At 40.7% G+C, this 21,007-nt stretch overlaps 1 protein-coding gene across 1 annotated transcript in view; it reads left to right on the top strand.

Annotated features, from left to right (window-relative positions):
* Gda (guanine deaminase) overlaps positions 1-21,007 on the top strand; it is an 82,072-nt gene that overhangs the window by 48,691 nt on the left and 12,374 nt on the right. Inside the window, exons 4-10 of the mRNA XM_006985407.4 lie at positions 2,132-2,219; positions 4,140-4,245; positions 9,320-9,347; positions 11,342-11,449; positions 13,489-13,596; positions 15,792-15,889; positions 18,561-18,628. Coding sequence (XP_006985469.1) covers positions 2,132-2,219; positions 4,140-4,245; positions 9,320-9,347; positions 11,342-11,449; positions 13,489-13,596; positions 15,792-15,889; positions 18,561-18,628 — 604 coding nt within the window. The remainder of the gene's footprint in view (positions 1-2,131; positions 2,220-4,139; positions 4,246-9,319; positions 9,348-11,341; positions 11,450-13,488; positions 13,597-15,791; positions 15,890-18,560; positions 18,629-21,007) is intronic.

The following is a 21,007-nucleotide window of genomic DNA, read 5'->3' as shown; positions in this document are numbered from 1 at the left end:
CCAGCCACCCTGCCAGCTCCTTGTCTTGTGTCATTCCAGCCTTAAAGAGCAGCAGCAAGTGATTACATTCAGTGTCTTGCTTAATTATAATTGTGGGCTTACATTTTTGGCCTGCATCCGCGTGACACTAGAAAAGCAGAGAAGGGCTAAAAGCTGGTTATGAATTGGCTAGCACACTGTGTTAATGAATTGTGTTAACCACACCAAATCTTTATCTTCAAAATGTATTTATACCTCACATTGTTCTAAAAAGGGTTTGAAATTGCTTAAAATTGCATAGTATGAAACAAAAGAAAATGAGTCATCAAATCACAGAAAAGGAAAAAGAGGAGAATGGAGAAATAAAACCCCAAAGTCAGTGCACACTCTTGGGAGAATCTGTCACAAATTTTGCTCTGGGTGTCTAGCACATGATGTAGACAGGGAAATCAGAAATGAAATTCACACTGTGTGTGTGATTTTGAGAGCCACATCTGTCAGAATAAAAGCACATCTATTCTTTATACTGAAGTTAGAAAAATTAATTCTGACATTGCTTAATGTGGATGGATATTATGCTGTCAAACTACATTTGTAAAAATGATTAGGGGTAGGAGAGAAAGAGAGGAGAGAGAGAGAGAGAGAGAGAGAGAGAGAGAGAGAGAGAGAGAGAGAGAGAGGAGAAAGGAAGAGAAAATTCCACTGTATCAGACCTTTAAACTTGAGATAGAGAATCAAAAACTATATATATATCCTTCAGGCATATAAAGGATATCTATCTGTCTATCTATCTATCTATCTATCTATCTATCTATCTATCTATCTATCTATCTATCTATCTATCTATCTATCTATATCCTTCAGGCAATGTCCATACATATTTCTTCATCAGAAATGTAGGTATTTAAAGTCAGTGAGCTCAAAATGGTCTATTCCTGACAAGTATTTATTTGCCGGACATGTCCTATGGTTCTGATTGTGAGCAGGCCTACACATGCTCAGAGCCATTAGGATGGAGTTTACCTCTGCTTAAGAGAGTTGGCTTTCCTCCCCTCCCTCCCCCTTCCTCTTTCCCCTTTCCTCCCTGTGTTCTTCTGTCTGGTCACTTGACTATACTTTGAATAGATTTCTGAATTTTCTAGTATGTTTAGTTCATTCCAGTCAAATTTGAAACCATAGTTTCTCATCCAGTTCAAGTTTTTCCTCATGAGAACCCAGGCTGGAGGGTTTTCCTCACACCACATCAGCACTGACTGACTGGTGAACCTCGCTACAGGGTGAACTTTGGAGTGAGGAAACAGGCCCAGGCGTCACCATGAGAACAGACCTTCTAGCCATTCATTTTCTCCAGGAAGGAATTCTGCAGCCTCTTCAGGAGCTGTGGGAGTGGCATACTTACTCGGTGTTCTGGTGAAAGTGACTGAGAACACTAGACAACAGCTAGATCTCCACTTCATCCCTTTCTTCATCTTGTTTCTGTGGGATTTGTGCCCTTCCCACACCTACCAGTCTCCACAGAGAGTGACTCCCTGCACAGGGAAGGAGAGGAGTGGTCGGGTGACTTCTACAGGGAGGAGGAAGTGGCCGCGTAGCCTCCAGCCAGTTTCCTGGGAGCACACCCATGTATCCACCCTCTTCTTAAGGGTTCCGGGTTCTTCTCCGTGTTCTCTTCTGCAGTTGTCTCATCTTGTGTTTTTTAGGGCTTAATCCATTGCTCTCACTTACTGTTGTGCAAGTGACAAATCTCCTAAGGACAAAAGAGACATAATGATCACTGTTCCTCCAGGTGGAAGCAGATGTGAGGCTAAATGAATTTATTTTGTCATACAGGGAAAAATCCCATTCGTACACTCACAGATAAATAAAATTAGAATATCCCCAAACAATCCTGAGGAAAAAGGAGTTAACCAGTACCACATTTTATGACCTCTGAAACACACACCCATAAAATAGAAGTATCAATTTTTCCTTAAGCTCACACTTTTAGAATATAAATACCTTTGCCATTTACTTAGGTCTCTTCCACATCAAGATGGCATACCTTTAAATAAACACATTTTAAAATTAAAAAGCAGACTTCTATTTTCATCTATGTATGCCATGTGACTTTTCCGAGCACATGCGATTCAGGATTTTTGTGGTTTATTTTTAGAGGAGAACACTAAAGAATGGTACAACCACGGCTTGCTACTTTGGAACAATTCACACTGACTCATCCCTGCTTCTTGCGGAAATTACAGGTGAGCAGCTGAAAGCAGGATTTATGGGCACATCAAGCAAAGACAACCAGACCATGCCTGGCAATAGTTCATACTCAGTAGGAAGTCGTGCCTTTGGATCTAGAATTTGAGCATTTGCACTTAGTAATTTTTGCAAGTAACTTTGTGTCTGGGAATATCCTTGACCCCTGCGTAGTTTTTATTGTTTAAAGGATTTAATTATTTCTATATGGATTCTGGTTCCAGGATAATGTTTATAGATCTTAATTTTGTATATTGATTTGGAGACATTTAGAGCACATTTATCAATGTAGCCATGGCAAGAGTTAATTACACTATAATTAACAGATAGGTCTTGGTGGTTAGCTAGATTCAGGGCATTGTGCTAGATGCTAGGAGCACAGTGTTAGTTTAGTAACACCTGTAATTCTATTACTAGATACCAAACAATTTGCAAAATACTCCACTCTAAATAGCCTTCTGACATCTACTGATGCCCTCATTGCACAGACAGGTTAACTAAAGCTCAAAGATGCTTACATATCCAAGACCTCAGAGCTGGGAAGCAAAATGAAGACTGGATTTAGGTCAATGATTCCACACATACCCAGTACAGTGCCTGGCATTTAGTGGGCACTTGGCAAACTGTTGGCTGATGATGTATTTACCCTGCTGTTAGGTTCCATGGTAGTTCATACCAAAGGCCTAATGGCTAACATTGAAAACAAAGATGCAAGTTCTCAGAAGAGGCAAAGGCAGATGTCTGGAATGATTCCATGGAAGACAAAATGGGGAGAGACTAAAATGAGGAAATGAGATGGACAAAGGAGTTGGGAGCAGAGATGTTGATGATGGAGGCAGGAAATAGCATGGCTTAAAGGAAGGTGGGGATTCACTGCATGGTCAGGATGGAGAGGAGGATGAGCAGGTTCAGACCACAGAAGGGCTTGAATATGCATCAGAAACTCCAAGGAAGTTTTCAGGTCAGGTGAGTTATATGATGAGAATGACATGTTAAGCAATTGATCTGATGACTAGATGTTAAAATAACTTCCAGGGCGAGAGTGGCAGAAAGCCCTTTGAAAGACTTATGACAGCAAGGAAACATTGGAAAATAGCCCCACCTGCTTAGCTCAACTGAAGTAAGAGTTCCTCCAGCACATGTGATAAAGGTCCTTCGTTGCCAGCAGCTGCTAGGCATTCAGTCAATGATAGCAATATCTATGCTGTTATAGTCAGGAAGAGGAGTAACACATCATCTGAGAACCATGAGCCTTGGGCATCATTCTTGGTGTATTTCTTACAATCCTGCACAGAGCAGAGGACTTTGGGACACTGGAGTCTAGATCTCAGATGATAGCTACCATCTGGGAATAATCACAGGGGCAAGGAATCAAACCCAAGGCCATCACCCAGTATCTGTGTTCTTAACATTTCATATGCTGTCCTTTATCCAGAAAAGGGACATGACATGCATGGGGAGGAACTTGGTCCAGTGATGGCAGGAGAGTAGCAGATGGGAGAGAAATGAATGGGGGAAAAAGAGAAAAATTGGTATATCAAGAATATTAATGTATTTTCTAGGATCTGAGGTTATCCCCTCTTATACTATGAGAGAAGATGAGTGTCAAGATAATTATGACATTGGTAGAAATATAAACAAAGTATATAAGCAAAAGGAAAAGGTTAATAAGAGGTATAAGATACCCAATAATTTTCTGGCAGGCTGGGAGTGGGCTGGGGGCTGAGTGGAAGCCATTTACTAGTCATTGAATTTAGTGGCTTTGCTATTGTCACAGTGTAAGACAGAGAGATGATTCTTAACATTCTCATGTATTTTTTAGGATAATTTTAATTTAAAAGCATTTTTAGATTCCTCAGAAAAAAGTTAAGTGTTGAAAAGAAACACATCTTCAGATTCTTTCTCTGTGTGCTTCACAGATAAATTTGGACAGCGAGCATTTGTGGGCAAAGTATGCATGGACATGAACGACACTGTTCCAGAATACAAGGAGACCACTGAGGAATCAGTCAAGGAGACAGAGAGGTAATGTGCCTGGGGCTTTTCATCTGTATTTTAGATGAGTCATCTGCTAGGCTGATGGAGTTTGAAACAGAGAAGAAAGTGTACACCATCAGGACCCAGTTGGGATCTGAACGTGGTGACAGCCTAGTCCAATTGTTGTATTACCTAGTTAGCCCACAGAACTCAAATAGATGGCATTGGTCAGTGGGTGACTCGCAGAGCTTTTCTCTGTAGACCATTCTTGACCTTCATAGAAAGCTCCACAAGATGTCTTTTTTTTATGTTAAGAAAACTGAGCCTTACATAACCTGGGTGACTTGCCCACAGCCATTGGAGTAGTCCACTTACCATAACTCTGACATAAAATCAGAGATAACCATCTTATAGAGAGATGGGATTATTCTTTGAGGTTATTGTTCTAGAGGTTCCAGTACATGATCTAGTGGTCACATGCCCTTGATGAGGTAGGAGTGAGTATAGGATACACTGCTCACCTCATGAGTCAGGAAAGACAATTAGAAAGAGAAAACTGGCCAGAATTCCAAATACCTCTTGGGGGCACATGCCCACTGACTTAAAGATCCAGCAGGCCCCCTTCGTAAGATACCCCACTTGCTAATAGCATCAACCTGGGAACCAAACTTTGGCACATGGACCTTTGTAGGACACTCATCCAAACCATTTTATTAGTGTAGATTGAAGCATCAGAGCCAGGATTTAGTAGAGTGAAAAATCTCAATGACTTAAAAATGTAGAGTTCCTTATAGCTTGACATGGATCTCATTCATTGACATGAGCTTAGTGTGAAAAGAAGAGGCAGGAGGTATATACCAGCATTCATTATTCATGTACATGCTCAAGAATAATAGTGGGAGGAGTCACTTACAGAAAACATATGAGAGGCTATGGGAAAATGTTCCATTTATAGATGAGTGAAAGACATTTCAGTAAAGATGACTCAGTCAGGCACAGTGGTGCACAGCTGCAATCCAAATATGTGGGAGACTGAGAAGGAAGCATCATGAGTTCTAAGCCAGCCTTAGCCACATAATAAAACATTCTCTTAAAAAAACAAAACAAAGGTATTTTTTAGTAACCAAAAATGTGCTTCTCTGTCATAAAGCATAAAGAAGTACAGAGGTGCAAAGCAGAGATATTGTCACTGTGAGATTTTACCCTATATCCTTTCAGTGGGCTTTAAAACACTTTTTATTGATGCTTTGTGGTTTTTACATTATGTACACAGATCTCACTCATCTCCCCGTCCCATCACCTCCACCCTCTTCCCTTATAGCATTCCCCCCAAACAAAACAAAATTTAAAAGTATACCCTAAAAACAAAACCAGAGAGAGAGAGAGAGAGAGAGAGAGAGAGAGAGAGAGAGAGAGAGAGAGAGAGAGAGAGAGAGAGAGAGAGATTTTGCCATGGAAGCTGCAGTGTGTGGCCCAGTGAGTCACACAGTATACTTCTTAGTCCATACATCTTTACTTGTAAGTGTTCTTTACAATGGATCAATGTGTTATAACCACCTAGCACAACCCTTTTATCTTGCCTTAAGATAAGGGAAAAAATCTGTATGCATTCTGGAATGACCACAACATATGCAAACACGGAACTAGAATATCTCCTCCTCAGAACTTTTATATGAGGAGGTGAAATGCAGACACACAGCAGGAAGGCTGTATTCCTTATACGCCTTTATTCCACATCTGTGGACTTGTGGAAAATAGACCTTTTACAACAAAAGGTCTAGACACATTCAACAATGACACATGGGCAAGAGAAACACTGAACAGTAGAGACCAAGGCCTATTCTAGAGCCATTAGGCATAGAGTGAGTTCACCAGGGGATGTGAACAGCCTGTTTTAGGGTGATCTGTACCTTAAAGGATAGAACACCATGTGCAGACAGAAATGTCAAAACATGGTGTGGACAGAGACTATGCAACAGGTCTACATGAAGACTCTAATGTGACTGGTCCTCAAGCCACCACTCACAGATGCCAAATATGAAGCAGGTGTCCTGGATACTCCAGTGTCAATCTCAGGACAGGACTCCAAGAAATCTGCTTGCAAGAGTGCAGGGATAATCAATGCTGTCCTCCAAGTTCAGCACAGCAGGACTCCAGGCAAGCTAGTTTGCAAGGCTTAGCAGAGCTGCCCAGGATGAGTGGAGTCTCATCTACATGCCCCAAATTGCACCACAGTAGGGAACCCTGAAAACGCACTCCAGCTGAGGTTTTATTCCAGGTGGACGCTTGGCTCACTGAATTGAAGAGTTGTAGGACAGGGCTAGAGAGATGGCTCAGCAATGCAAGGTTTGGCTTTGGTTCCCAGCACATACATGGCTGCTCACACACCTTGACTCCAGTCCCAGGAAATCCAGTGCCCTTTGATCTCCACAGGCACCACATATAGATGGTATACTCATGCATGCAGGCAAATACACACATATAACAAAAGAACCACAAGGTCTGTTCTGGGAGGAACCAGGATGAGCCCAGGCTATGTGTCCAGTCCCTCTGATCTCCAGATGTCAGATTTACAGCCCTTCTTCAGTTACTCCGGGAGTCACAAGAAAGAAAGAGCCAGAGGGCCGTGTCACCGAGGCTTTCAGAGGACTTGTCCCACACCTAACATGTCTACCAAATGGTGTGAGGATGCAGGAAATGTGCTATACAATAAAATTGATCAGCTAGGAGAAAAAAACAAAGTTCTGACAACATGATGAGCTTTAAAACTACTACTCTAAGAAGAGCAAATCAAACACAAAAGGGAACACATTATAAACTTTCATTTATATTGACTATATAGAAACTGTAAGTTCATAAGACAGAAAATGGAGAAGTTTGCTGGTGCTGGAGGCAGGGGGAGGGGAGATGATACTGCCCATCTCCTGCCTATAGAACCAGGGGATATCACTCTGGTGATGAGAATTCAAAGACTCTACAACCCAGTAAATTGACTACAGTTATTGAATAGAGCACTTAAATGGGTGAACTTTATGATATGTAAATTATACTTCACCAAAATCTGTTTTGAAAAAATGGAAATATGTTCCAGTGCACAATCTCTTTAAGAGTTGAGTAGGAAAGGTTAGATTTTTAAGTGCCTATTTTTTGAAGGGTTGCTTTTAAATTCACAAGAAAGTGATTCTTGACAAAGACATTAAGAGAATAGAGCGGAGCATATTCCAGATTCCTGAACCACGTGACTCTCTTATGTACTATGTTGCTTCTCTCTTCTCTTCTAGCACACATCCTCCCATTTTTGCCCCCACGAAACTGAAGCAATCTCTTTTAAAGTCCAAGAATCTTCAGATGTATTGGCATACTCTAGAGTCTTCTTAGGATGTAGAATCAGAGTTAAAAAAACAAATTAAGTCCCTCTTCTAATATGCCAATGTCACTAAGTGGCTTTAGCCCATTTCATAAACTTGGTATGCTCCTTTAAAAAAATGTATATTTGTGCATGTTTGCACATGTGTGTGTGTACAGGTGCATGTACTAGTGCACACACCCGTGGAGGCCAGAAAAGGATGTTGGGTGTCCTGCTCTGCCACTCCCCACCTTACTCCCTTGAGTCAGGGTCTCTCACTGAACTGCAAGTTTTCAGCTGGGCTGGAACTCCCAGCATCCACCTGGCTCTGACCCAACACCGGGGTTACAGGCATGCAGAGCTTTTTATGTCTTTTCTTTCTTTCTTTTTTTTTTTTTACATTGGTTCCAGGAATTCAAATTCAGATCTTCATGCTTGCATAGCAAGTGTTCCTACCCATTGCACCATCTCCTCTGCCCCACAAATGAAGAATCTTTTATTTTAAAATATTACCCACTGAGTATCCTGTATTAGGCTAGGGCTTCTCCAGGAGACCTGATTTGTTAAGTATGGTGCCCTGCTCATTAAATCACGTTTAAAACATTAATTGCACAGAGTAGTAGCTTTCACTGTGACATTTCTATATGTGCATCTGAAATACTGAGATCATATCTACAACTCCCTCAATAACTTTTGATTATGGTTATTCCATGAATTTTCATTATGTTCAATTTCATATAACATTGAGGGAACTTATTGATCATTTAAGTACTTTTCTTACAATTATCTTTGATGGCTTTTTCATGGTATCTTGAATATTTAACAAGGAATTTCATGGTATTGTATTCCACATCAAGAGATACACAGAAGAAATTTCCTTAGATTTATTCTTTTTGGGTGTATGTTTAGATTTCAGCTTTGCTTCTATTTTCTGGGATTCTCCCACCTCAAGTGTGTTTCCTCTGAAATGCTGAGGTGAGAGCATCCTGCATGGTCATGGGAAGAGGAGTGTACCTCTGACCTTCAGCACTGGCCATGCAATCACCTCCTGCACAATCTACTGTTGTAGTCACTTTACCTTAATTCACAATTTGTTTCCCTGGGGCTAAAAATGGAGCCCAGGGCTTTGTACCTTTATGCCTGGCAAGTGTCTATCACAGAGCTACATCTCCAGGCTCCCAATTCACACTTGAAGTCTGAAATAGTCTTTTCTGGCCAGGGCAGAAATAACCATGACATGGGACAGCTGTCACTGTTCAAGTAGGCAGAAGTTCACCACTTGTCCCATTCCATGCACACTTCAGAGACACCTCTGTCATAGTCTTCCACCTTCCTCCAATATCTGCCCCCTGCCAGGCCCTGTCCTCGGAGACTGATGATGATACTGTGTGCATACGCAGCTTCCACATAAGAGGAGATTAGAAGAGCAGTGTCTCAGGCCCCAAGTGCTTGTGTGTGCCCAAGAGTCCATAGCCCTGTCATCCATGGAACACACTGGAACCACTAGCACAGCCTGGGGGCTGTGTGGATGCTCGTAATGGCCCACAAGATGCCACAGGACCATATTCCCCATGATTTTCCTCTCCCTCATTTGCTATTAAAGAAAAAGCTGAGCAATTATTGCTTGCTAATCTCCGATTAGTGGTGGTGAAACCCACACGGTTAGAAACGTTTGCGTGGAAATCAGGACATGGAAGGGTCACGTTTCCACCCCATCTGAAATGTTTATTTAAAAAGATTCACTTTCCTAACTTGACATCTATCACTTCTTTTCAGATTTGTGTCAGAGATGCTTCAGAGGAACGTAAGTGGATTTGTCCAGGTTTCACCAGAGTGCTGCTGTGTTAGCGGTGGCATCTGCGAAGTTGTTTGATAGATTAGTCTGTGTGCCTATGGCTTAGTCTGTACATGAGAGGTATTCTCCTGGAACCTTGACTGTTGACACGGGGTACCCAGTGGCTCAGCTCAGAGAGGTCAGATATTTTAAAACTGAAAACATCTGACAGAGACTGTGAGTACCGAGGTGTGGAGTGTGATGGCTTGTCGCACATACGCAGTGTCAGATGGTGATCACAGTGAGATCCATTCACACGTGTCAAAAGAAATAAAATGGGTACAGGAACCAAAAAAAAAAAAAGGTACACACAATATCTCTGAAGCTGTAAACAAGTTCAGTAAACATAAAGTGTGCAGCATGTTTAATAGTGAATAATTAGATAATTGTTCCTGACTACAAAACTGTGCTAAAACAAAACATAACAAGAGAGGTCCAAATACAGTGTCCTATAAGCCTTCACTGGAAAGCAAAAACCAGAAGTTTCTATGAATTCGACTTTTTTGAATTGCACATACAAATGAGAACCTGCAGTATTTCTCTTCTGAATTGGATTTATTTAATTTAAAATAATATAGTGCAGGTTCATCTATGCTGTCTCAAATAGCAAGATCTTTTTTTATGAGTGAATAGTATCTCATTACACATGTACATGTGTATACATACATACATACTCATGGGATGTGGGAGACATATTTAGATTGTATACACATCCCACATGTGTACATATATGTATATGCAGACATGTATGTATAGTTTTCTTTTATAAATGTATATTATATAAAATGTACAAATGAATAAAATTAGTTTTATCTATTCACCCATAGACTCCTAGGTTGTTTCCATATTTGAGGCTATGCTGACTCAAGCTGCATTTAAAATGCAAACCATCATTTAAGGTGTGACAGTCCAGTCACTGTCCTCAAGAGTTGCCCTCTCACCCCAGCCTTCCCATTCTCACTGTGTTTCCTCTTCAGGTCTGGGGCTTTTAATTTTATAACATTGGTCTCTGTAGAGGTGGTGCTCCATGATCTGAGGAGATGGGGGACATGTGCACACTGAGGACCTGTTTGGTGCCTCCTCTTTCATTGGTTCTGTCCACTGCTGGTCTCCAGTGTGGACTGAGAAACAGGCTAAGTTCAGACTCAGTGCCCTGGTGTAGATGTAACCAACTGTCTTAATAAATAAGAAACACAGAACCAATGTAAAAGAGAAAGCCGAGAGGTCAGAGCTCAGAGCTAAAACCTTACCCTTCCTGCGGTGCTCCTACATCCCTGAAAGAGGAGGTGGCCACAGGGTGCCTTGCTCTGTAAACGTGTGGCACACAAGGTCCATATAATAGTCAGCCAGGCATCTGCTTTGCTCTGGCATTGTGGGGCCCATGAAAACCATGCTATCTCTTGCCTCCAAACACAGTGTGAACCTGGTTTATGGCTCCAGAGGTCAATTAAGACTATTAGGTCAACAAGCATAGTCCTTCCTCCCCATATGATTCTTCGCTGTCACACTGGAAGCCACAGGAATGTTCAGAATTTCTTGCAATTTAACCCCGGGTGAGTTATGGGTAATGCTTATAAACCCTCTTCCTTACTCCCTGTAGGAGTGATTTTATCCTGCCAGCCAGTCACTGACATGTTACTCAAGGGTTCTGAGTGAGGATGTAGCAGCACACCTCCTCGAGACGTAGGCAGGGAAACAAGCCACCATCTCACATGTGGTGTCCCCACCCCAGGTCTCAGCTGAGGTCACGAGAAGGGAACAACTATCAACAGAAATAGAACTTTCTTCTGTGAACTTGATCTTGAAGAAAGTGCTGTTCTCAGTCATGAATTGTTTTTTGGAACCTAGAGCATCCGTCTTTTTTAAATTGGAGATTTTCCCTCCATATTGAAACTGTAAAGTCACAAATGTGCTGTGTTCCTAACTTTCATGTTTTCCTCACGAGTTTCTTTTATTATTTCCAGTACTCAAGAGTGAAACCCATAGTGACCCCACGCTTTTCCCTTTCTTGCACGGAGACCCTGATGAGTAAACTTGGCAACATCGCCCAGACCCACGATCTGCACATCCAGGTAGGCGTTTTTCTTTGGTTTGTGCCTCTGTCTACACCTGCAAGATCTCTCAGTGCCCTCAGGTCATCTCTAATAATCTGTAATTTGTCTGCTGAGATCTCCTAGAGTCAAAGAATTTCAGAGCAGGAGGTGCCCTGACTGATGTCACCAGGAGGCGCCCTACCTTAAGTCACCTAATTCAGTTGGTCAGTTTTGCAGGTCAGGAGCCTGAAGTTGTTTTCATCCTCTGTATTCTCTGATCCGTCTTAGACAGGCCAAGACAGCTTTGTATAGGGTAGCAAAGTCAACATCAGACTACCCATTCTTGGTAAATGCGTTTAATGCATTTCTTTCCTACTTTTATTTGATGCTTTCCTGGTGTTCTAGACCTTCATTTGCAGAGGAACCAATTATTATTTGAAAAGTAAAAAAGAACTTAATTTCCACCTTACAAAAGTGCACTTAAAATTCTTTTGTTCTGAGTTTCTTAATTTAAAACCAGGAACAAAAAGAGTATCTTCCTTTATCATTAAGTTGTTGCAATTTAGCAATAAAATGCTTTTAAAATCTCACAGCTGGGTTAAAATTAGGCGCTCCCCTCCCCCACTCAAGCTAAATTACACACTGCACTAAAATTTCCCCCTTTTCGGAGCTGATAGTCTTAGAAGGAAGAGAAAGTTAGGGTGAAGGCAACATATTGATTTCTTACTTTTATTTATTTAATTTTAAAATGCATGTTCATAGGCCCCATTAGTGTGTCTCCCCTATGATTATTGTTTGTGGTTTCTGATATTTGGACTTTGAATCCAGTCCCCCACAATTATGCTCTGGTGATAAAATTCCAAATTTGGATAATATTTCCACTTTGGAAACAGTATGTTTTATTCTTAAAAAAAAAAAAAAAGAAACGGAAAAGAAAAATGTAAATAATATTAAAAACTACATGAAAATACAATGAAAAAGATGTAAAAAGTCTATCTTTGGGCGGGAGATGCAGTGCAGTGGACAGAGTGCTTGCCTGGCATGCACAAAACCCTGAGGTCGATTGCCAGCATAACCTGGGCCTGGGGGCATAGCACTCAGAAGGCAGATGCAGAAGAATCAGAAGTGCAAGGTGATCCTTGGCTAGAAATCTAGTTCATGGCCATTTTGGGAAACAGGAGACCAGTTCTGCTTAGAGGGATGGAAGATAATCATTTGTTTGTATTATCCAATGCATTCATCCCTTGGTCTGAAATGTTTTTTTTCTAGAGACTTGTGTGGCTACTCTAGTGTAAGACACTGTGTCCCCTCAGATTTCAGGTGCCCCCATGAAAGGTTGGTGTGGCTGACTCCGACTCACTCAGCTTGTGTGTGAGTTCCCATGAGCTCCTTCCTGACGAAGGCAGGATTGCTCAGCTGTGTCATCGCACATTCTTTTCTGCAAAACCATCATCAGAAGGCTAAGAAGAGAGGCAGTAGAGGACAGGCCCTGAGCCCAGTCTTCCTTCTGCCCCTGATGCTCTAGGTTCTGTAAAATCTCACACCTGAAATATGACTAACACATCTGCATAAGAGATAGAAAATGACCTAACTAGCCCAACACTTTTATTGAGCAATGAGAAATGGAAGCTTAAAGAAGAGAACTGACTTGCTCTAAGATATCTAACTAGGCTCAGAATTCAGCTCTCTTTGTTCACATTTTAGTTATTTTCTGAGTGAACTGTAGGTTCATCTTCTGATGGCCATTGAATTCTTACAAGCAAGGCACTGGATGTTCTTTAAAGAGTACTTAATGTTTGTTCTTGCTATATATTAGAGTTTCAGAACACAAGAGAAAGATCTCTCTCTCTCTCTCTCTCTCTCTCTCTCTCTCTCTCTCTGTGTGTGTGTGTGTGTCTGAGAGAGAGAGAGAGAGAGAGAGAGAGAGAGAGAGAGAGAGAGAGCGCCATGCTCAGGATATTCAGTTTCTTTGTCATGTATATTGTCATAGAAGATGCATATAAGCATGTTGCGACAGGAGATATAATGTCAAATGTTTTACAGAAAGAAAAATGAAAACATTATTTCTTTGTTTGCAGAGCCATATAAGTGAAAATCGTGAAGAAGTTGAAGTTGTGAAAAACTTGTACCCTGGTTACAAAAACTACACAGATGTCTATGATAAAAACAATCTTCTCACAAGCAAGGTAAGTTCAGTATCATGATATAATCTATGTAAAGCAGGCTGCACCCTTTAAAATTCAAAATCTCAGAAGTGATCACTGTTCTTCAGCTCACATGCATTTTCCAAACTAAAGTAAACCCAGTGTGTGTGTGTGTGTCTATGTGTGTGTGTACACAGTATATGTGTGTATATGTGTGTGTATTTGTGTTTGTGTGTGCATGTGTGTATAGATATATGTATGTGTAGATATGTATGTGTCTATATATGTGTGTGTTTATATTTGTGTGTATGCATGTATGTATGTAGATATGTGTGTGTCTCTATGTGTGTGTGTGTTTGTATGCATGCGTGTGTATGTGTGTGTGTGTAGATATATGTGTGTGACTATATATGTGTGTGCATGGTATGTGTGTATCTATCATCTGTGTGTGTGTGTGTGTGTGTGTGTGTGTGGTGTGTGTGTGTGTGTGTATTATGTGTGTGTGCTAATATAGACCTGATGTTTTATCACCATCCTTAAATCTAAGTCTTTGATTGGATGGTAAGAATGATCTTTTCCCAGTGATGCTTTCACAGTTAGTACATCAGTGGGTTTTTCTTCAAGTCAGCAGAACCATTCCCAAGGATAACTGTTTAATGAGTATAAAAAGAAGTGTGCTGATAACACAGGAAAGTTTGAAAATAACCATCCACAAGGAATTGGTTCAGTCATAGAATTTACATCATTAGAATTCCATCCAGCATTCACAAAGAGCAAAATATGCATGCTTCCTCAGAAGAACATTCAATATAGTCAGATATGCATGTGCATATGTGTTGGTGTGTTTTCACACTTCAAAACTGTCCAGAGATACACAGAGGATGTTAAAAGCTATTTTTTAACTCTGGAGTTTAGAAAAATGAGTATGTATTACTTCTGTAATTAAATAAAATTAACGTGAGTGGCAAGAGACCTCATTAAAGCAGTATGCCCTTTGGCCTCAGACTTCCATGAAATGAACACACTGCCTTGAGAGTATACTGCAGCAAGTCCCTTCTTAGTGACTATACAAAAGGAGATATGAATACAAGTGATTTGAAAGGTTAATACTTTGCATAAGTAATGTAAATTTTAAATAGGAAGTTTCATCATCCTCTCTATATATTACCATACGATTAATAAATTAACCTTAAATTTTCATGTTAATTTTATTTGCATGGAGGTTGAGAAAATTTTTTATTTTAATGATGATTTTTGCCCATTGAACTATGCCTCACAAAGGAGAAAGCAATTGGTTGTAGGTTTTATATTAAAGTAACAAAAATTAGAGAATTATATGTTACTTGAAAACCCACAAATCTTACCAAGACGAGAGTTTAGAGAGGTTTCAAACTTGTGGGACCTATTTTTTTAAATAAATTTAACCTCCTTAACTAAAAGCTACTATGATATGACATATCTTTATTTTATGTCCATGTCAAGAACCATGGTATCTATATTGAAATTAGTAACAGAAATGAAGAACAATTCTCTCAGATATGGTGGCTTATGCCCCATATCCCAGTATTCCAAAGGCTGAGGCAGGGAAATTATGAATATGAGGCTAGCTTGGGCTCTATAGTGAGTTCAAGACCAGCCTTAGCTATATAGACAGATTCCCATCTCCAAAACAAACCATCTACAAAAATTAACCCATTGTTGTTTACAAAATCATATTTACAATTTCCATGTACTTTTAGAAAGTTCTGATTGGAATAAAGGCTAGTATCAGCCTACTGGAAGCACATCATATAGATTTAGAAAAGAAAGCAACTTGTAAATTTTCTATAGTAGAGATGATAAAACCATAATGTGTTCAATCTGGCTCGATTTCCTATGCTGTGGATGAGCTGGTTGACCCTGTATTGCATTGTAAATCAGCCAAAAGAATTAAAATCAAGAGCCAGGGCTAGGATGATGTTCAGTGGTAGAGTACTGGGCTTGATTACCAGTACTACAACAAACAACAAACAAACAAAAAAACCAAATAAATAGTTAAAACATACAAATTTGTTGAGACTTTTTAAATATATATTTGGATGCAGGGATTTTTTTTTCCTTTCAAATAATAGCAACTATATTTGCAAAGATCACTGTAGCCAAGCTGTTGCTTCTGTATCTTCTTCTAATACATTGTCATGAATATTAGTACAAGCATTTTTAGTAGTAAACTTCATGCTGGCTATTCTTTTCTCTAGACAGTCATGGCACATGGCTGCTACCTTTCTGAAGAAGAGCTTAACATCTTCAGTGAAAGAGGAGCATCCATTGCACATTGTCCCAACTCTAATTTATCGTAAGTAGACAATAATTGCTTGGTGGTATTGATATGTAGTGTGGATAGGCATTTTCTTTTTTCTCAGATGGTCCTTCTTCTAGGGTCTGTTTCCATAGCTGGTTTGAGTGGGGAAGGAACCAGGTAGATGGGTGCTCACCTGTGCTTAGGTAAAGAAGGCATTTGAAAGACGGCATTGCTGTAGAATGTACATTTAAGGAGTTCCACATCTTTGCAAGTCTCTATGTTTACACAGACATGAAGCAAGGGGAAGTAGAACAGAGTTTAAAATCAATAGCATTCAAGTTTTACAGTTGAGAACAGACTGAAAGAATGCATGTCCTGGGGAGACAGTCTGCTCCAGAGTTTAGAAGGGAGTTATGGCTCTATAACACTTGGTCATGCTGCTGAATGTGTTGAGATGCAACTCATATAGGAGAATCCAGGAGGGATTCATCTTATTTAATTCCCAAAATATGAAACATGTCCTTAATCTTTTTTTTTTGAGACAGGGTTTCTCTGTGTAACAGTTCTGGTTGTCTTGGAACTCCTTCTTGTAGACCAGACTGACCTTGAACTCACAGTGCCATCACCTGGTGTCCTTAACCTTCTTAAAGGCTATGAATTCATAAATGAGTCCATTGAAAGTTATGGCTTGTATCTCCAGCAAGACAAAAAGGCCCATAGACATAAAAATGTTGTGTCTAAGTTTAGGAAACTTGTGGATAACGTGATCTAGACTGTAGATGCTGAGTTAGAAACTTAGGGTTGTACAAGTAGTGTATTTGCGTGGGAGCTGATCTTAGAGAGTGCTTTTGGAGAGTTCAAATACAGGGAAGAAGTCAATAACATCAAACCACTTACCACAGTGGGATCCTGGAGTCTAATTCTTCTAGACTCAAAGAACTGTCAGTTGTCCATCTCAAGAAGTGATGGCACAGGGACAGGAACAAACACTCTACAGTGGCAGAAAGGCTGGAGTGACTGGAGGAGCACCCCTTCTGACCTTCTCCCAACAAGGACAGAGCAGCCTCCAGAAGTGGGTCAAGCACCTCAGAAAAGAGCTGGAGGTATTAGTAAGCTTCGAGACTTTGTGAATGACACAGATGTGCATCCATGGTAGTGTAAGAAACGCTCCTAGAGACATGGGACATTTTTCCAGTTGTTTGAAAGGTCTCAGAAGACCCTGAGTTTTCCAACAGTAAATGCACAGGACTTGGTGACCTTAATTCCAGCCTAGGAACAAGAATTTAACATTAAACTGAACAGTAAAATAGCCTCTAAATTAAAACATGATCCACCTTTTCAAATAAATGCCCATCTTCAAGAGTTTCAGGTTTTCCTCGTGCACACTTGGGCTTTGGAAATTATAGTTTAGTGCATCCTTAAGCAGAGCAATTTAGCCACTGTATCTTCTTGAACTTCTGATTACAGGCTTCAGCTTTCCTCTGTCTTTTCCTTGATCAAATGGAATGAAGATGATGAGGCTCAAAATTCAGGCCAGGATCCTAGTTACTACCCTAGGAAGCAGCATTTGAACTACCAGACCCCCATTTCAATGGCTTCCTTCCTTTTTGGTTGTATCATCTTTGACCCTGTAAGCACAGGAGAGGAAAAACGCGAGGGAGGATTACCTCTCCTTTTCTGTCAGAAGGTCATCACCAGCCTTCTAAAATAAGATACATCGATGAGGGAAAAGCCCAGCAAACATGTGTACTCAGAGTTTTATGTGCACATGACCATTAGATGAAGACCACAGGCACAGAGAGATCTCCCTATTTGCTTCGATGTGATGGAACATGGCAACCGCACAGATGTGCAATTGGACAAAGAGGCTTTGATCTCATGCCAAGCTATGAAGTTGGGATCCTGGGGAAGGCATCTCCAGATCTTCTTGGTCCTTGTGCCATACTGTTTTCCTTCTGTGAACAGAGCAGGACCTCTTCCAAAATAGAATCACGTGACAGTCTGTCAAACAAAGTATGTCTGAGAACTCCTTCCTGGCCAGCATAAGACATAAGGATGGTGGATTAGAACAATTTCATTAGGGTTTGTGGCTTGCATAGGGAAAAAGGATAGAAATTTTAGTTGGTCTATTGTTGTTGTTGGGGACGAACTAGGGCCCTATGTATGCTAAACAAACACTCTACCACTGAGTTAGACCACAGCCCTGAGAAATCCTGGCCTGTATGATTTGGAGACTTGGAGGAGGAGGTCTGATTTTGGGGGCTGCTTCTAAGGCCCAAAGCATCATACAGTGGGCTATTATTTTGTGCCCTAATACAAAGCTTCTCCTTTGGGTAATAGGTAAATTGTTCTGGATATAGAGGAATGTGATGCTTTATAAGTTATATTTTCTGTCATAGAAGGAGGAGTTGAGTAGAAAGCCTATTAGATTTACAGACTAACTAAAAGACTTAATTCTTCAGTATTTTCCATTGAATGACCCACCCCTACCCCCACCCCCAATTCCTTGCTGCTTTGCACCCTCCCAAGAGTGACCTCACACCAGGAAGCAGGAAGTAGTTTTTTTTATGGGCTTCTCTACTCCACCACTCTTCTGGCCTGGTCTAACTGACTGTTGGCCTTAGGGCTGATAATCACAGCTTTTAGTGATGTTGCCATCTTTGACAGTGTTCCTGTGCTGTTACACCACCTGGATCTCCTTGTTCTGCATCTCCTCTCTCTCCAGGCTGAGCAGTGGCTTACTGAATGTGCTTGACGTCCTGAAGAACAAAGTGAAGATAGGGCTGGGGACAGGTAAGCTGCCTCCATCTGGAGCTGAATTGATGAAGAACCGTTCTGATGGAGCCGAGTTGTAGGTATTGGATCTGTGCTTAGGGCACATGAGCTTTATTGGTTGCTAGGACAGATGTCTTAATAATAAACATCAACCAAATAGGGAGAAGTTTTGAAGTCATTACCCCCACCCTCCAAAGCCATTTTCCCTGTTCGTTGTTTAGAATCTGGGCACCCATGTCTAAGAGCTCACTACTGCCTGCTCCAGCTGCCGGGGGCCTAACATCTTCTTCTGGCCTACACAAGCACTTGCACTCACATGTACAAACTCACACAGAGACATACAATTTAAAAAACAAATTCTTAAGAAAGGGATTAAATTACTCTTGCTGAAAATTTCATCAGCAATGCAGAGAACAAAACCAAGAGAGAGAGAGAGCACATGAGTGTTCAGGATGGGGTGGAGGGCAGAAATTGAGCAAAGAGTATGAGAAAGGGCTGAGAGCATAGGCCTGAGACAGATGTTCCTGGCTCATGAGGAACTGAGATAGATACAGTAGGTCATAGTCAGAGCTGGAGAAAGAACAGTGTTGAGAGAACTTTCACCCCTGTATGCTAAATCATAACCGAACACACTGTGGCAAACTATTTTAATTTTAAGAAAAACAAAAATGCTCATAAAGCATTGACTCTGGGAATAAAATGTTACCAACAAAACAATTAAGAGCTAGTTTTCTTTCAGATGATTATTTTATTGGTGGTGGTGCAAATAATACCAAAGGCAAAGTAATTATGAATCTAAAATACTATTTATATATCTGGCCGTCTCCATGTGTAAAAGCAGCAAACTTCTCAGCTGAATAAAGGCTTGGAAAATATTCTGCTTGTGATCCCTTTGAAAAGAATTACTTGAAGGTCTCTACCATTGGTGATGAGTCAAAATGAAGGGTCATTACATAGGAATATGGGTACAACTGAGAAGTTAAGGGAAGCTGTCCCCAGCTAGGCACCGAGTTACAGGAAGCAAGGTCACATGTCTTCCCACATGTGGAAACCAACAGATGAAAAAACAAAACCAGCGCTGACCTGAGGGTAGAAAACAGACTATCAGGGTCTGGGAGAGGGGTCACGAGGATAGGGAGGACGGGAGAAGAAGGGAAGAGGGACATGACCGAAGATTGAGAAGATATATGCATGTGTAGAATTGCCATACCAAAATCCATTCAGTTGTGCAGTTAATATGTGTCAATGATACTAACAGCAACAATGGAAGAGTGACCAGAGCAAGTGACACCCTCCTGCTCAAGTTGATAGCAGTGACAGTGTCCAGGGCATTTAGAGAAGCAGATTTGTATTCAGAGTACTATTAAAGTTTCTTGAATAAATTATTTTAGGAGTTGTAAAGAGAAAATGCTAATACTGTTTAAAAATGTACCTTTTTTTTTTTTAAGTAAGCCATGATAATCAAAAAGATTTTCCTTTGGTGGAAACACATAGTATTGTTTTTGAAGCCGAGCATTAGAATCTTGAGTTTTGGTTCTGTATTCCTTGCATTATTTGTATATTTTTAACATGTCATAAAACTTTTAAGTGATGTGTGCTATGTAATAAAGAGATATTTAGGGTAATGGACTTAAGTCTTCCCCTAGAATTAATTTATGTTTCATGTAGCTCATACACATAGACTGGGGTAATTTTATCATGTATTTTAAGCACACTTGTGTCACATGACATCAGATATGGAATTTTCTAGTGTGTTGTCACCTGCATTTGAGATTTCAGACTTTTGGATCTAGAGTGATTACACTGTATAAAGAAAACTACCTGAAGAATTGTGAAAATGGGACCTCTCCCCTCTAAAATATGGGGGGGGGGGAAGGCAAAATAAACAGTGAAGAAGCCTGAATGGAAAGTTTCATAGAACAAATACACATGGCATGGTGTACAAACTCGTTAAATAATCTACATGGAGTCACTCTCCCGCTTCCCGGGACTGTTCCCCACCCTAACCTGATGGTGCTGTCACTCCCTCGGCTGGTTAGCTTTTTTCAATTGGGCACAAGCTACAGTAACCTAAGACAAGGGAACTTCAGCTGAGAAATTGCATCCATGACACTGACTTGTAGAAAAGTCTCTGGGGCATTTTCTTGATTATTGATTCACATAGGAGGGTTCCAGCCACTGTGGGCAGTACCACCCTGGGCAGATGGTCTAGGGTTGTATAAGAAAGAAAACTGAGCTAGCCGTGTGGAGTAAGCCAGAAAGCAACCTTCCTCCATTGTTCTGTGTTAGCTCCTGTCTCCAGGTTCCTGCCCTGAGGTCCTGCCCTGGCTTCCCTTGATTATGAACTATGACCTGTGAGCCAAATAAACCCTCTCCTCCACAAGGTGATCTTGCCAT

The sequence above is a fragment of the Peromyscus maniculatus genome, chromosome 1 (genome assembly GCF_049852395.1).
Source record: "Peromyscus maniculatus bairdii isolate BWxNUB_F1_BW_parent chromosome 1, HU_Pman_BW_mat_3.1, whole genome shotgun sequence".
Lineage (NCBI taxonomy): Eukaryota > Metazoa > Chordata > Mammalia > Rodentia > Cricetidae > Peromyscus > Peromyscus maniculatus.
This window is presented reverse-complemented; position numbering and strand designations above follow the sequence as displayed.